General features: G+C 44.9%; 1 protein-coding gene across 1 annotated transcript; it reads right to left on the bottom strand.

The window, feature by feature from the left end:
• Positions 1 to 11,164: 11,164 nt before the first annotated feature.
• LOC124647962 lies at positions 11,165 to 17,020 on the bottom strand. Its single transcript, XM_047187799.1, has 6 exons — positions 14,123 to 17,020; positions 13,555 to 13,656; positions 13,057 to 13,458; positions 12,196 to 12,897; positions 11,277 to 11,474; positions 11,165 to 11,185 (listed from the first exon to the last, which is right to left on the bottom strand). Exons 1-6 carry the CDS (start codon positions 17,018 to 17,020, stop codon positions 11,165 to 11,167), a joined length of 4,323 nt encoding a protein of 1,440 aa, XP_047043755.1.
• Positions 17,021 to 17,674: the final 654 nt, after the last annotated feature.

Raw genomic sequence — 17,674 nt, 5'->3', positions numbered from 1 at the left:
GATGATATCTACATGTTTTATGCATACTTTATGTCATTATTATGCGTTTTCCGGAACTAACCTATTGACGAGATGCCGAAGGGCCGATTGCTTGTTTTCTCGCTGTTTTTGGTTTCAGAAATCCTAGTAAGGAAATATTCTCGGAATCGGACGAAATCAACGCCCGAGTCCTATTTTTCCACGAAGCTTCCGGAAGTCCGAAGGGGAAACGAAGTGGGGCCACGAGGTGGGGACACGGTAGGGCGGCGCGGCCCAAGCCCGGCCGCGCCGGCCTAGTGTGTGGCCCCACCAGGACTCCACCGACCTTGCCCTTCCGCCTACTTAAAGTCTCCATCGCGAAAACCCTACCACGTTCGACGAAACCAGAGAAAACCTTCCGGAGCCGCCGCCATCGCGAAGCCAAGATGCGGGGACAGGAGTCTCCGTTCCGGCACGCCGCCGGGACGGGGAAGTGCCCCGGAAGGCTTCTCCATCAACACCACCGCCATCTTCATCAACGCTGCTTGTCTCCCATGAGGAGGGAGTAGTTCTCCATCGAGGCTCGGGGCTGTACCGGTAGCTATGTGGTTAATCTCTCTCCTATGTGCTTCAATACAATAATCTCATGAGCTTCCTTACATGATTGAGATTCATATGATGATGCTTGTAATCTAGATGTCATTATGCTAGTCAAGTGGATTTTACTTATGTGATCTCCGGAGACTCCTTGTCCCACGTGTGTAAAGGTGACGAGTGTGTGCACCGTGTGGGTCTCTTAGGCTATATTTCACAGAATACTTATTCACTGTTATGAATGGCATAGTGAAGTGCTTATTTATATCTCTTTATGATTGCAATGTGTTTTGTATCACAATTTATCTGTGTGCTACTCTAGTGATGTTATTAAAGTAGTTTATTCCTCCTGCACGGTGTAATGGTGACGAGTGTGTGCATCGTGTAGTACTTGGCGTAGGCTATGATTGTGATCTCTTGTAGATTATGAAGTTAACTATTGCTATGATAGTATTGATGTGATCTATTCCTCCTTTCGTAGTGTGAAGGTGACGAGTGTGCATGCTATGTTAGTACTTGGTTTGGTTATGTTGATCTGTTATGCACTCTAAGGTTATTTAAATATGAACATTGAATATTGTGGAGCTTGTTAACTCCGGCATTGAGGGTTCGTGTAATCCTACACGATTAGTGGTGTTCATCATCCAACAAGAGGGTGTAGAGTCTAGCATCTATTTATTTATTCTGTTATGTGATCAATGTTGAGAGTGTCCACTAGTGAAAGTATGATCCCTAGGCCTTGTTCCTAAATACTGCTATCGCCACTTGTTTACTGTTTTACTGCATTTATACTTCCTGCAATATTACTACCATCAACTGCACGCCAGCAAGCACTTTTCTGGCGCCGTTACTACTGCTCATATTCATTCATACCACTTGTATTTCACTATCTCTTCGCCGAACTAGTGCACCTATTAGGTGTGTTGGGGACACAAGAGACTTCTTGCTTTGTGGTTGCGGGGTTGCATGAGAGGGATATCTTTGACCTCTTCCTCCCAGAGTTCGATAAACCTTGGGTGATCCACTTAAGGGAAACTTGCTGCTGTTCTACAAACCTCTGCTCTTGGAGGCCCAACACTGTCTACAAGAATAGAAGCACCCGTAGACATCAGTAGTGCTTATGGAGGACATCATGCTCGAGATAGAACTGCACAAAAGGTTCTACAATCAAGTTTTTATTGGCCTACCCTCTTTAAAGATGCAAGAAAGTTTATTTTATCTTGTGATGAATGCTAAAAAGTTGGTAATATTTCTAGACGCAATGAAATGCCTATGAGTTATTCTCTTGTTATTGAACCATTTCACTGTTGGGGATTTGACTTTATGGGTCCTTTTTCTCCTTCAGAAGGGTATACTCATATACTTGTTGCTGTTGATTATGTTACTAAATGGGTAGAAGCTATACCTACAAAGAGTGCTGATGGTGAGACCTCATTAAAAATGCTTAAAGATATTATTTTCTCTAGATTTGGTGTACCTAGATATCTTATGACTGATCGATGTTCTCATTTTATTCATGGTGGTTTTAGAAAGACACTTGCTAGATATGATGTTAATCATAGAATTGCTTCAACCAATCATCCTCAAACAAGTGGGCAAGTAGAACTATCAAATAGAGAGATTAAATCTACCTTGCAAAAGACTGTTAATAAATCTAGGAAGAATTGGGCTAGTAAGTTAAACGATGCTTTATGAGCTTATAGAACCGCTTATAAAAATCCTATGGGTATGTCTCCTTACAAAATGGTTTATGGAAAAGCTTCTTACTTGCCTTTAGAATTAGAACACAAAGCATATTGGGCAGTGAAAGAACTTAATAGAGACTTTAAACTAGCCGGTAAGAAAAGGTTGCTTGACTTGAGTTCTTTAGATGAATGGAGGAATGAAGCTTATGAAAATGCTAAACTCTTTAAAGAGAAGGTTAAAATATTGCATGATAAGATAATTCTAAAGAGATAATTCCATGTCGGTGATAAAGTTCTATTGTATAGGTCTCGTCTCAAATTTTTTGCAGGAAAATTACTCTCAAAATGGGAAGGACCCTTTATTATTGAAGAGGTGTATCGTTCCGGTGCGATAAAATTGCTTCGTTGAAGGATAACACTACAAGTGGTGAATGGGCAAAGACTCAAACATTATATTTCCGGAGATTCTTATAATGAAGATATTTATGTTGTCCAAGTGGTGATTCTGGAAGAATTCATTAAAGAGCAAATCCAGGAATCTGCAGAGTTCGTTTTCGAATAGGTAACAATTTTAGTAAGAAAAAGTTCGTGTTAAACTTTCCAGGTTATGTTTTTGTTGTTTTTGCTAAAAACAAAAAATTACGAGACGAAAATGGATAGGAGAAGGTTCCTAGGGGCACCAGACCACCCCTAGGCGCGGGCCAGCTCCAGGCCGCGCCTAGGCATGGTCTGGGTGCCCTGGAGCCCCTCTCCGACCGGTTTCGCCTTGTTCCTTTCCTTTTGTTACGAATTGTTTTGCTATATAATCCCTTGGATCCCCCAAGGTCCGTATATTGTGTTATTGTCGTTTTTTCGTTTCGATCTGTTTCTGCCAGTATTTGTTCTCAGTTTTAGAGGCACCATGGTCTCCACCAACAACAACAAGGGCAAGGAGCCACCGAAGGAGTAATTCATCCTTGGTATTGGCATCCCCTTGGCTTGTTCCAAGCTTGGGGGAGTGTCGTTGTATCACACTATTATCTTTTACCTATTTAGTTTTCAATAGAGTCATATCATGAGTAGTGAAGTTATCATATAGGATAGTTTGCAGTGTGGAAGTATCTCTCCTTTAGTTGATTATCTATGTATTCCTTGGTGTGACTTGCCTTTATGGAATATTAATGAGAAGTTTTTATCATTTACTTTCTGCACATTTTATTTTAGTTTCTATCATATGATTAATCTTGTTGGTTAGTATTGGTATCACTTTGGGAGCATTAAGTAATTCTAGTTGGTCTTGGCAAACTTAGAATTGGTCAATAGCAACATTACTTTGAGGCTCAAGTAGAAAAGAGAGAAATACATGTAGATATATTATTTCATTATCTTTCTTTCTTGTTGGCTCATAAGCTTAATATTCTTAAGATTAAATCATTTGTACTTCCAAGGAAGATTATATGATTGTTTTCTACCACATGTATATTTGTTTGTTTCGCTCAACTCTTATGCTTGCTACCTAACCTTGCTAGCCAAAGACATGTACTGAGTGGGAATGCTTCTCGTGCATCCGAACCTTGAACCAAAAACTCATGCCATTTGTGCCCACCATATCTACCTATATGTGGTATTTCACCGCTACTCCAAAGTGAATTGCTTGTGTGCTACCTTTAAACCTTCAAACATTACTACCTGTTTTGTGTTTCGTTCTTACCTCATGAGGAAGTATTGAATGGTTTATTGTCTTTTCATGACTTCATTCCATGACTAGCATTAATAATGTGCTAAGTTCTTAATATTGCAAAAGAGCAAGACGCTGGGTGCCCATCCCAAAAAAAATATAAAATAAATAAACAATGCTCCACATATTATGTATTGGAGAGATCCTAAATAATGGTGTGCAACGGAGAACTACATGGGAGCCGCTCTTGAGGTCACTATATGAAAGGATGATAGATTGTTTGATGCCATTCGTTGACATAACATGCATACCTCTCAAATATATATTTTCAACACTCCTATTGCATTTAAAACAAAACGCTCTAGAACATGAGTAATCTTGTTTCCCTCTGCGCAGGGTCTTTCTTTTACTTTTATGTTGAGTCAGTAAACCTATTTCCCTCTACCTCAAGCAAGCATTTGAGTTGTTGTGATCCAACCAGCTATAGCGTATTTGGAAAGTGAATGTTATGCTATGCACATTTGGCTCGCTATGGCACTAATCACGCTATTAGCGGTGCTATGCGCGCTATTTTTCATAGCATTATAGCGGCGCTATTTTTATAACGTTGTAGCGGTGCTATTTTTTACAGGGAAATCGAGCAGCCGACTAGCTATTTTGAATCTTTTGGCCCACGAGCTTCTTAAAAATCCACATTCTAACCGTAGACATTCAACCAGTTGGAAACCACAGAAGCACATCGATAATTCCCACTCCTCACACGACGCGTACATGTTGAAGAAAAAGAAGAATCAACATCATAACGATTAAGAGCTACTAATGCAATCTGCCTAAGAAGAAGAAGTTGCTTCTAGTTTTTTATTATGATGAGCTGCAATATGCGATTCTTCTTCTGAATCAGATAGTGACCGAATGCATTATCCATCTAGTTCATCTCATTTTGATTAATAACTACTTTTGCTATGTAGTTGGCTCTTTAATTGTTTGCATGTTGTCAGGTAAATTAGATATCTACTTGTTCACCTGTCTACTTGTTGGACTGATAAATATGTATCTTTTAGTGGGATCATGACTTTGTCAATTTAATTTGTTGATCGTTGCGAGGGCATCTCTAGCGGGCGACGTATTTCGGACGCCCAAACGGACGCGTCCGTCGGCCTAAATGGTCGAAATCGATCGCGCGTCCGTTTTCATCGGGGGAGGCTCCAGCGGCACGACACATACTTTTTCCCATTTATAAAAGTCATAATACATTAATAAAAAAACATAAAAAGAATTTAAAAGGCCATAAAGGCATGCTAAAATCTAGCTAATGGCTACTGCTCATCGTCGCTGACTAGGTCGATGAACTCCGGCGTCGGCCATGGAAGCTGGTACGCCGACGGTGGAGGAGGAAGGGCAGGCTGCGGCAACTGCGGCCAGGCCATCGCCTGCGCAGGAGGGTGTGGTGAAGGTGGCCACGGATCCCAGGCCGGAGCAGCAGCCGACGCGCCGTCGTTGGAACGCGTCGGCGTGGCCGGAGGAATCACCGGCCTCCCCTACGTGAGCGCCGACTCGCAGAGCTGGATTACGAGCCCATCCCACATAGCGATCTCGTTGAGCTCGTCGAGATCGCTATTGGCCAGTGCCATGGAATCCCACGCCGGCCCGCCATCGTCATGGTCGTAGTCTGCGTCGTCGTTCTCCTATTCTTCCGCAGCGATCTCGCAGTCGAAGTAGTCGAGGTCGCCGAGGTAGCCAGCGTGGTGATACGTCCAATTTACATCACTATTTTATATCATAATGTACTGTTATTCATTGATATATTTTATATTTAGAGGTGATACTTATGTCATTCCATCTAGTTTTGCATGTTTGATGATTATTGGAGAATTAACCGCTGGAGCGAGGATTCTGCTGGAAAAAGGACAGTCAAGACACCATATTTCTGAAGATCAACAATTCCTGGAAAATATACAGAAAAACCTATTTTTCCAGATGTCGGAGGAAGCCATAAGGGGAGGCCGAGATGGGCCCTAAGGGGGCCAGACCACCCCTAGGCGCGGGCCAGCCTCAGGCCGCGCCTAGGCATGGTCTGGGCACCCTGGCCCACTTCTGAGGACGCCCCCTCGCGTATTTCAACCCCTCGGGAAACCTAAGATTGGGGGAGCGACCAGAGAAATATTCCACCGCCGCTACGGGATGGAGAACCAGAGAGAGAGAAAAGCTCTCCGGCAGGCTAAAACCTACCGGGGAAATTCCTTCCCGGAGAGGGGAGATCGTCGCCATCGTCACCGCCATCGAGCTGGACTTCATCGGGATCATCATCTCCACCACCAACACCATCATCACCGCCGTCTCCACGCCGTCCCGCAGTAACATCTTGGACTTGATACTTATCTAGTTCATAGGGGAAACTTTCCCGGTGTTGATTACTCCTTGTAGTTGATGCTATTGAGTGAAACCATTGAATTAAGGTTTATGTCCAGGTTGTTATTGATACGTCTCCGACGTATCGATAATTTCTTATGTTCCATGCCACATTATTGATGATATCTACATGTTTTATGCATACTTTATGTCATATTTATGCATTTTCCGGAACTAACCTATTGACGAGATGCCGAAGTGCCAGTTGATGTTTTCTGCTGTTTTTGGTTTCAGAAATCCTAGTAAGGAAATATTCTCGGAATCGGATGAAATCAACGCCCAGCATCTTAGGAATGCATGAAGCTTCCAGAACACCCGAGAGCCGCGCAGGGGGGCCACAGGCCCACCAAACAGTAGGCCGGCGCGGCCAAGGGGGGGCCTGCGCCCCCCTGTTGTGTCGTCGCCTCGTTGACCTTCTAACGCCGCCTCTTCGCCTATATAAAGGTCTCTGACCTAAAACACGAGACGGAAAAGCCACGGTACGAGAAACCTTCCAGAGCCGCCGCCATCGCGAAGCCAAGATCTGGGGGACAGGAGTCTCTGTTCCGGCACGCCGCCGGGACGGGGAAGTGCCCCCGGAAGGGTTCTCCATCAACACCACCGCCATCTTCATCAACGCTGCTGTCTCCCATGAGGAGGGAGTAGTTCTCCATCGAGGCTAAGGGCTGTACCGGTAGCTATGTGGTTAATCTCTCTCCTATGTACTTCAATACAATAATCTCATGAGCTGCCTTACATGATTGAGATTCATATGATGATGCTTGTAATCTAGATGTCATTATGCTAGTCAAGTGGATTTTACTTATGTGATCTCCGGAGACTCCTTGTCCCACGTGTGTAAAGGTGACAGTGTGAGCACCGTGTGGGTCTCTTAGGCTATATTTCACAAAATACTTATTCACTGTTATGAATGGCATAGTTAAGTGCTTATTTATATCTCTTTATGATTGCAATGTGTTTTGTATCACAATTTATCTGTGTGCTACTCTAGTGATGTTATTAAAGTAGTTTATTCCTCCTGCACGGTGTAATGGTGACAGTGTGTGCATCGTGTAGTACTTGGCGTAGGCTATGATTGTGATCTCTTGTAGATTATGAAGTTAACTATTGCTATGATAGTATTGATGTGATCTATTCCTCCTTTCGTAGTGTGAAGGTGACAGGTGTGCATGCTATGTTAGTACTTGGTTTGGTTATGTTGATCTGTTATGCACTCTAAGGTTATTTAAATATGAACATTGAATATTGTGGAGCTTGTTAACTCCGGCATTGAGGGTTCGTGTAATCCTACACGAGTTAGTGGTGTTCATCATCCAACAAGAGGGTGTAGAGTCTAGCATCTATCTATTTATTCTGTTATGTGATCAATGTTGAGAGTGTCCACTAGTGAAAGTATGATCCCTAGGCCTTGTTTCTAAATACTGCAATCATCGCTTGTTTACTGTTCTACTGCATCTTTACTTCCTGCAATATTACTACCATCAACTGCACGCCAGCAAGCACTTTTCTGGCGCCGTTACTACTGCTCATATTCATTCATACCACTTGTATTTCACTATCTCTTCGCCGAACTAGTGCACCTATACATCCGACAAGTGTATTAGGTGTGTTGGGGACACAAGAGACTTCTTGCTTTGTGATTGCAGGGTTGCTTGAGAGAGATATCTTTGACCTCTTCCTCCCTGAGTTCGATAAACCTTGGGTGATCCACTTAAGGGAAACTTGCTGCTGTTCTACAAACCTCTGCTCTTGGAGGCCCAACACTGTCTACAAGAATAGAAGCACCCGTAGACATCAGTTATTCATCGTTATATAACCTCTGATTATGATCCATATAATGTCTCGTGAGTAGTTCGTATAATTTTTGAGGACATGGGAGAAGTCATGCTGTTAGTAGTGAAACTATGTTGAGTAATATGCAATGATTTGATATTTATGTTATGATGTTATTCTTCTAGTGGTATCATGTGAACATCGACTACATGATACTTCACCTTTATGGGAGTAGAGGAATGCATCATGTATTTGGCTACTAATTGTGGGATTGTGGGAGCGATAGAAATCCAAACCCCCGTTAGGAAACCAGTGCACGAGGGAGTGTAGGATCTCAAAGTTTAAGGTTGTGGTTAGATTTATCTTAATTACTTTCTTGTAGTTGCGGATGCTTGCAAGAGGTATAATCATAAGTATGTATTAGTCCAAGTATGGGGTAGTGCATTAGCATAGATTCACCCACACAACACATACCAAACCATTGAAGATTATTCAGCTATGTGAAGCGAAAGCACTTGACGAAATTCCCGTGTGTCCTCGGGAACGTTTGATCATCATAAGTAAAACAACCGGTTTGTCCTTTGCTCTAAAAAGGATTGGGCCACTCACTGCAATTATTATTACTGCATTTTATTTACCCGTACTTTATTTATCTGCAATACCAAATAATCCTGCAAACCTATTTGCTACTGTTTACAGTGAATCCTCGATCAAAACTGCTCGTTAACATCTTCTCCTCCTTGTTGGGTTCAACACTCTTATTTATCAAAAGTACTATGATACACCCCCTATACACTTGTGGATCATCACGTGGCGGCGTGCGTGAAACTCCCACGTCTCGAACGAGATCCATTTGTAGGAGTTGAGCGCGTACGCCGGATCTTCTCGGAGATCGGCCGGCAAGATCGCTTGGCGACGGCGCACCTCGTCCCAGCGCTCTCGGTCCTCGCACGACACGGGAGGGGGGACGGGCACGCGCCTGGAGTTGAGGTACCAGCCTCCTCCTGGCAGGTTTTCGTCCGGCCATGGCACCGGCTGGTTTTCTTCCGAAAAGCGGTGCACGAACTCGATGCGGACGTACCGCCCAACCCGTGGCTTCTTGCCGGACCGCGAGCCGCTAGCCTCGTGGTCATTCTTGGTCTTGCAGAACGGCCATCATCTCTTCCCCATGGCGTCGGTCGGGTGGATAGGGTCGGCTCTGGTAATGGTGTGGTCGGGGAAATGGGCGCCAACTCGGACGCCATCTCTCCTTCAATGTCGTGCCACTGCGACGCCGCCCAATAGCGCACGCTCGCGAAAGCCGAGGCACGCCATTAACACAACCCTGGAAAGCTGCAGCGCGCCGCCCGTAAATTATGCCGCGGAAGACGAAGCATTTGTGCCCCTGCCAGGCGGGCCCGTGTGAGGACCGGGCGAACGACCGCTCCGTCCGCGGAGCATCCGCAGAGACGCATTTTTGGGCCACGTTTACGTTGCTGCGAACGGCCCGATCACTATATGTCGTTCCGCTAGAGGGGGTACCAAACGCATTGTCGGCACGCGAGGACGCAAACGGTCGCTCAACGTCTGTTTGCGTCGCCCCGTTGGAGATGCCCTGATGTGGATAATTTTTGAGTTGTTGTAATCCTTAGAGCAAGTACAATAAATTCTAGTCCGCTGACTATAAGGATTAAAATAGTATATTATTACTTAGTTGGAGGAGAGAGGTGAGGAGAGAGAAAAGTAGTGGGCTCTTGTGGAAGAGCCGGCTCTAGCACGTCTTGTGGAAGAGCCGGCTCTAGCACGTGCTCCTAGGCACGTTGTGAGAGTAAAAGGTGGTCATACATTGATAAATACTACATTTTATAGCCCACTATTGTATGTTGTCTCTAAGTTTTGTATATGTTGTCTCTAAGTTGGTTTTAGATGAGTTGGCTTATAGCCAGGAGCTGGCTATACTATTAAACTTGCTCCTAGTATACATACTATATTTGTTATTTTTTAATTTTTTGTGTTTTGGAACATGGGAGCATATGCTCCCTATATTTTGAAATGCATTTTACACATATTTTAAATTTCAAAAAAATTGAAACAAAAAATTCGCACGTACATCTTCACGTGCCACGCGCTCACAAAGTCGTTTCAAAAAAAATAAACTTATCATGTGACGTGTGTAAAAAAGATAAAATTGAGTGCTAAAAACAATGCTTTTCACAGGATAAGTTTTCTCTTTTTTACATATGCCACAACAAATATTATTTTTTCGTGAAACTTGACGCATACACATATATTATGGAGATGTACATGTAGAATTTTTTGTCAAAATTTTTTCACACTTCGAAATATGTTTTCTTGGTAGAGGGAGCATACGCACCCGGGAGCCGAATTGAATTTCCGACTATGGGCACGTTATAATCTTCATAATGTATATAATGTATTTTGGAAGGCCGCGCTATTTTGTTTAGCACGCTACTTTTTTCCTTGGTTTAAACCAGGCATTGACCGTCAAACCAAAAACACATCACAACATTCATGCAATGAGACCAAGATCAAAGTTTGCATGTTAAGTCTAGGTAGAGGACAATAGCAAGTCATGCCAAGATATCCAGATTACAGTTGAGTGCCTGGACAAGAGACAATTCCTGTAAATTCGACAAGGTGCGAGTGCCTTTTAAACATCATAAAACGCGCTCAAGCGGAAATCCGAGACAAGGTGCAAGTGCCTTTTAAACATCATAAAACGCGCTCAAGCGGAAATTCGAAACGAACGAACATGACTAGCAATTACTAATTGTAGATGAAAAAATACGACTGTCTCTAAACTTTTGTTCTTCGTTAGATCCTCCTCTCCTCAATCGTCACTCATACCCACTCGAGTTAGCTGCAACGCCTGGAAACAGAAGAATGCTGCGAAACAAACAAGGATCAGGTTAGCCACATCAAGAGTCGCTCTAAATTTGCGTAGAAATATAGCACATAGTATCAGATGGATCACTGCCCCGAGAAGAAAATCACTGCTCATGATATGACAAGGTACCTTGCACTTGATAGCATTGACACGGTAAACAGTATGGTTACAGCTTTGCTCAAGCGGTAGATGTGGACGAGTTCAGTGGTAAGTCGAGTCGTACTGCATTCATAAGCAGCAATCACAGATGTCATTCCAAAGGCAGTGTAACGCATCGCAATTAAAGCTTCTAAACTTTATGGCTATTACGCACCTGTTTCCTAGAGAGACGGTCTGCTGGATGGTGGTATTTGCAGTTCATCTGCCTTCTACAGGAGCCATGACTCATGTAGTCGAAACACCGAGGTTCACCAGGCCTTTCAGGATACATGGCCTGTTCTTGTTTCTGCACAACATTCTCTGGCCTTGTGGAAGTATCATCTGCCAAGTCAGTTCTCTGACCAAATGCTCCCTGAAACAGCATAAGATCCATGAGTGCCACATGTAAAAAATGAGGGGGTGACAATTGAGCATCTATTTTATTTCCATTGGGTGACATGACATAGTCCTACTTCGGGAAACTGAAAAAATTCAACCAGATAGCGATTGCTATTGTAGAAACGAAGGGTCCAAGCATTTCACTTGAGGTAATAGATAAAATAAAATTCTTTGCTACTACAAAGATAACCAATATTTTAGGCTTTAGCATCCCTTGCACTCCATACATAGTCCATGGATAGTACAATAATTATTTCCCAGTGCGCATTTTTAAGTGAATACTTCAAAACAATCACGGTGCAGTCCAATAGGAACGGAAAAGATTCAAAATACACTTCAGCCATACGAGGTACTCCCTCTGGTCCTTTTTAATTGACTCAAATTTAGTACAAAGTTGTACTAAATCTGAGCCAATTAGAAGAGACCGGAGGGAGTAGTATATTGCACGACAAAAGTGTCTTATGCACACACAAACAGAGCAATATTAACATACTCACAGAAAACTGAACAAGAGTTCTGTACACACAGAAGCCATTTAGTTCCTATTTGCAGAAATGTCAACGCTAGTAAAGGTCTCTATCAGCTAAAAATGCAACAGGGATCAGCCAGGCAAAAAACAACAATTGAAAACTAGTTATGAACTTATGATTGAATCCATAGTGTTTACTTGATCATCAATAATTATAAAGACATACCTCTGTATCTTTGGGATGACGAAATTCACAAGCTGACCCAAATTGACATTTCCCACTTTTCATATAGAATGGGCATTCTGGCATGCCATGTGTTTCAGGTTCAATCTGATCAGAGTGAGCTGGACCTGAGGGATTCCACCCAACTGGAAGTTCATCTCTTGGATGGTTAAATATACACGCAGACAGAAACTTACATTCCCCAAATTGCAGGTAGTACCGGCAGTCTGGCTGACCAGGTCTCTCAGGGTACTGCTGTTGCTGGGGCATATAGTCTTCTAGTGTGGTTGTGGTAGATTGATGATGTTCATTACTGGCAACTGACTTTTTTGCATTCATTGAGTTCTGCACAGTAGGACTTGAATCCTTTGGGTGATTAAACCTACATTGTGCCCCAAATTTACAGAACCGGTTTTTCATATAGAAGGGGCATTCTGGTTCCTCAGGTCTCTCAGGATATTCTCTCTGTTCCCCTCCCAGTGATGGAACTTTCGGATGGTATCTAGTTGGGTATTTGTCTTTTGAGTGGTGATATTTGCATGCTGATGCAAATTTACAATCACCGAACCTCATATAGAAGGGGCATTCTGGTCTGCCAGGCCTCTCAGGGTAATCCACATGCTCCTGCTTGCACAAAGGCCCATCTGAACTATCTGCTGAACAGCAACCATCAGAATCATCTGAAGTAGATGGCCAATCTGAATCCTACATAAAGCAGATATGACAAGAAATTATCAGAAAAGCATAGATCAGTCATTAGTCTAGAAAAAGTACACAGTATGGTGTCATAAAAGTAGCAATATGCAAGCGATATGTGCAAATATAGATATAAAACATCACATAATATAAAGGTACAACATGTACCTTTTTCACCTTTACTTCTGTACTAGGCAGCACTTTTTGGGAAGGTAAGAGCATTCTTAATATGTTCGATGGCAGGATCTCTGAGCTAGACGACGTATCATCTAACGTTGCATGGTCAGAAGACTTCTTTGAGTATGATGTGCCATCCAAGGTTGCATGGTCAGAAGACTTCTTTGAGTATGACGTGCCACCCAATGTTGTATCATCAGAAGATTTCTTCAAGTGTGATGTGTCATCTAATGTTGTCTGGTCAGAAGATTTCTCCAATTGCAAAGCATTATCCTCCCACCCTGTTGGTGTATAGAACTGAGCATCAATTACATGCTCTGGATGGTTAAAATGACAGTGTTTGCCATATCTGCAAGCACCATTCCGCATATAGTACGTGCAATTTCTTGCTCCCTGAGAAGTAGACAAAATTCAGTTTCATCATTTTCCAGTACAAATCATAATGCATAAGTGCCAACTGCAATAGATGAAAGGACATCATAAGCATACTCTTCGTATGGGGAGGCCAATGCGGTTCAGTTCCAGGGTCTCAGCAACGCCATGATTTCCTTGTTCAGAGGGACGCCATGAACCATCTGGATTGGCTTTAAGCTGTAGCAATGACAACATCAACAAAAATAAGGAAAACAAATTACTAAAGAGCTCATGAACAAATTAGAAAACATGGTATATAATCTGCCTTTCAAATGTCCACTACATTTATGGGCAGATAACACATTAATATTGTTACATCACCTGTTTATTTGGGGACCAGAAATGGTAAGACTACATTCTTATACAGAAAAGAGCATGTCGTAGGGTATGTCTATGCACATAATCTAAGTGTAACAAGCATAGAGGGCTGCAGGCATGTGATTAATGTATTGAAATATAGATCACAGCACTATCAACCGAGCTCGAAGACAGATGGCACCGGCATGACACAAATAATTTACACAACCTAATTGTGCTAAGCAAAGTTGCAGCATTCTACGGAGTAACGCAACAAACCAAGTTTTCTTGCCCAAAATATTAAAGAACAATATATCAAATGATGGTAAAGTGACGCAAATTTTACCGGTGGGTGATGAAATTGGCATGAGAACCCGTATGAGCAGCTCCCGCTTGACATGTAAAAGGGGCAGTTCAGTTTCCCAGGCCTTTGAGGATACCTAATGGGCAGCTTAACCTTCTCCTTCTTCCAGATACCCCCATCACTGCCATTTGCCGTAGCTGAAACCACCTCAGAAGATGAAACTTCTCTGATACTTTGAGAAGCTGCCGTGTCCATAGCAAGATCATCATCAGGTGCACCCCATTCATGACAAACACGCTCCACTACATCCTTGCACTTTTCAACAGTAAAATCAGACTTTGTTGCTCCCTGTTTGCCACCAGTCCCTTGCTCCAACATGCTCCCCTTCATGTGAACAGCATACATGTCCTTGCCCACTATCTGTTCATCACCTTTGCATTGTTCACCCTCATTCTTCTGATCTTCCAAAGCAGTAGCATCACTGAATGTACCCCAATTGTCAACGATGACTTGTTCCTTCAGATAGTCATCTTCCTCCACATAAATATCATCCTTGGTTCTGCCATTTTCGTCGATGACATCACTGGCATATTGTGCCGCTGCTTTATCAAGGTCTTTCACCGCAATATCATCCATGGGCACTGTACCCTGGTTGTCGATGATGTGTTCCTTCATCAACTTATCCTGATTATTCGCAGCAACATCCATGTTCGATGCACCCTGTTTGTCAATGACACGTTGCTCCACCACCTTCTCGTTTTCTTTGACAGTATACTCAATCTCAGTTGCTCTTGGTTCATGAACTGCACATTGCTTCACCACTTCCTTTTGATCTTTGTCATCAGTAGGAGCGGGCATTCGTTCAATGATAGATTGATCTACCACATTGTGGTCTTCGACAGAATCATCATGGTCAATGGTTAAACCCTCTCTGAAGACAACCTCTTGCTCCACCACCTCCTGTTCTTCCACAACATCATCATTCTCGATTGCTTCCGAGTCATAAGTTGTGTATTGCTCCACTTTCTTCTCTTGATCCTCGGCAGAAATGTCATTCACGATGGAATGTGTGCTATCTGTGCCTTCAGTTAGCCCTACCACGTGATATTTCACAGCATTATCATCCATGTCTGCACGCTCTTTGTCAATGACACATTGCTCCATCACCTTCCGGTCATTCTCTGCATCACCATTCTCAGTCGTTCCCAATCCATAAGAGCCACATTGCTCTACAGTCTTGTCTTGACCCTCCGCAGCAGTGCCATCTGTGCCTTCACCCTTTCTGTCAATGGCATCTTGCTTCACCAACTCCTGGCCTTCCGCAACATTAACATTCTCGGCTGATCCCACCTTCTCTTGCTCCTCAGCAGCAATGGCATATGTGGTTTCATTCCTTGGGTGGATGGCACCTTGCTGTACCACCTCCTGATCTTCCACAGCATTATCATTCTCGATTGAGTCATAAGTTGCATATTGCTCCACTTTCTTCTCTAGATCCTCGGTAGAAATGTCATCTATGGTAGCACGCATTCCATCTACGACAGTTGGCCCTGTCACCTCGTGATCTTTGACAGCATTATCATCCATGGCTGCACCCTCTTTGTCGATGACACATTGCTCCACCGCCTCCTGATCATTCTCGATATCACCATTCTCAGTTGTTCCCAATCCATAAGAGCCACATTGCTCTACAGTCTTGTCTTGACCGTTAACAGCAGTGCCAATTGTGCCTTCACCCTTTCTGTCAATGGCATCTTGCTCCACCAACTCCTGGCCTTCCACAGCATCTCCCACCTTCTCTTGATCCTCAGCAGCAATGTCATATGCGGTGTCATCCCTTGGGTGGATAGCACCTCGCTGTACCACCTCCTGATCATCCCTGGCAGCTGTCAGCTGATCAACGGCGCACTGCTGCAGCACCTTCTCTTCTTGATCATCCCCAGCAGCAGCATCGTGATCTCCCAGTGCAATATCAGGCACGAGGTGCTGGAGGAGGTGGGGAGCCGCCTTGGATGCCCACCGCGTGAGCATGGTGCTGGCCGGAGCCCTCCTTGCAGCAGGGTCCATGAGTCTGTACCGGTTCACCGGCGAGAGCAGCAGCTCTGGGTCGGTGGCGTGGCGCCGTTCGGCAGCACCTTCCAGAGGGTCGTCCTCCTCGGACGCGTCGGTTGCGGTGACTGACTCGTCCTTAGACGGAGACGCGACGTTGGTGGTGGGCCTTGACTCGTCGCCCGCGCGAAATTCGTCGGCTTGTTGCCCACCCACCAGCACCAGGCCGGGCTCCTGGTCCTGGTCACCGTCCGCGTCCGCCGCCGGCATGAGGTGCTGGAGGAGGTGGGGAGGCGCCTGCGTGAGCATGGTGTTGGCCGGAGCCCTCCTCGCAGCAGGGTCGACGGGTCTGTACCGGCTCACCGGCGAGAGCGGCTCTGCGTGGGCGGCGTGAGGCCGTTCGGAAGCATCTTCCGCAGGGTCGTCCTCCTCCCCGGACGCGGACGCGGACGAAACGTCGGCTGCGATGGGCTCGTCGTTAGACGGAGACGCGACGTGGGTGGGCGTGGACATGGAGTTGGTTGGGGCCGACGCAGCGTCGGCGGCCCCGTGTCGGCTCAGCGGGTCCGCGCCGTGGGCGTGAGGGCGTGGCGCAGCAGCGTCTTCGTCGAGAGGGTCCTCGGACGCAGACGGAGACGGGGTTGGTGGGTGGAGGAGGGGGTGGTCGGGGCTGGCATGGAGCAGCAGGCCGAGGCCGACCTTGGGGGCGGCGGCGGGGCGAGGCGCGGGGAGGGCGAAGGCGCGGATGGAGCCGAGCAGCCTCCGGCCGAGGCCGGCGCCCGGAAGAGGCGAGGAAGGGGGCGCGATCGGCGGCGAGGGAGGGGGAGGCGCGGCTGCCGTGCGGGTGGAAGGCTGGGCCTCCGGTTCGGGCTCGTCGGCACCGCCGATCATGGCGATCGTGGGCGGCGGCGGCGGCGCGGAAACCCTAGCTAAACCTGGAATGGATGTGGTGCATTCGCCCAACCACTCCGTCTCTGCTTTTTGATTCTCTCTCTTAGGTAGCACGCAGATGAGATGAACCACTCCCTCTCTCTCTCTAAATGGAGGGAAGAGTTAGGCTGGTGCCAACGCACCGCCCCGCTCCCGCCCCGCCACGTCAGCTTTTGGCCCACTCTCACCCCACTCTCACCCCACTCTCACCACACGGTCGCCAATCGTACGCTATAGTCCCCACTCTCACTCTCTCTCCTCCACATCACCATTTCTTTTCCACATTAAGTTATTTCACTCGATTTTTTGTAGACATTCAAAATAATGCAAAAAAATTATTCAACTAAAAATGTTACCGATTACATAATAATTAATAAAAATACAAATTATGTTTCTTGTTTTTCTAAATAGCCTATATGACAAGTGTGTACTTGTGTTTGTATTTTGAACTGAAAGAGTAAAAAAAGGAAAGAAAATAAAAGAAGGAAAGAAAATAAAAGAAGGAAAGAAAATAAAATAAAAACCGACATTTAAAGAATAAAAGAAGGAAAGAAAAAAAGAAAAAAGAAAAAAAAACCGCCTTCTTCTACCTGCGGCCCGCGTCGCCCGCCTCTC

This window comes from Lolium rigidum, chromosome 4 (assembly GCF_022539505.1).
Source record: "Lolium rigidum isolate FL_2022 chromosome 4, APGP_CSIRO_Lrig_0.1, whole genome shotgun sequence".
NCBI lineage: Eukaryota > Viridiplantae > Streptophyta > Magnoliopsida > Poales > Poaceae > Lolium > Lolium rigidum.
This window is presented reverse-complemented; position numbering and strand designations above follow the sequence as displayed.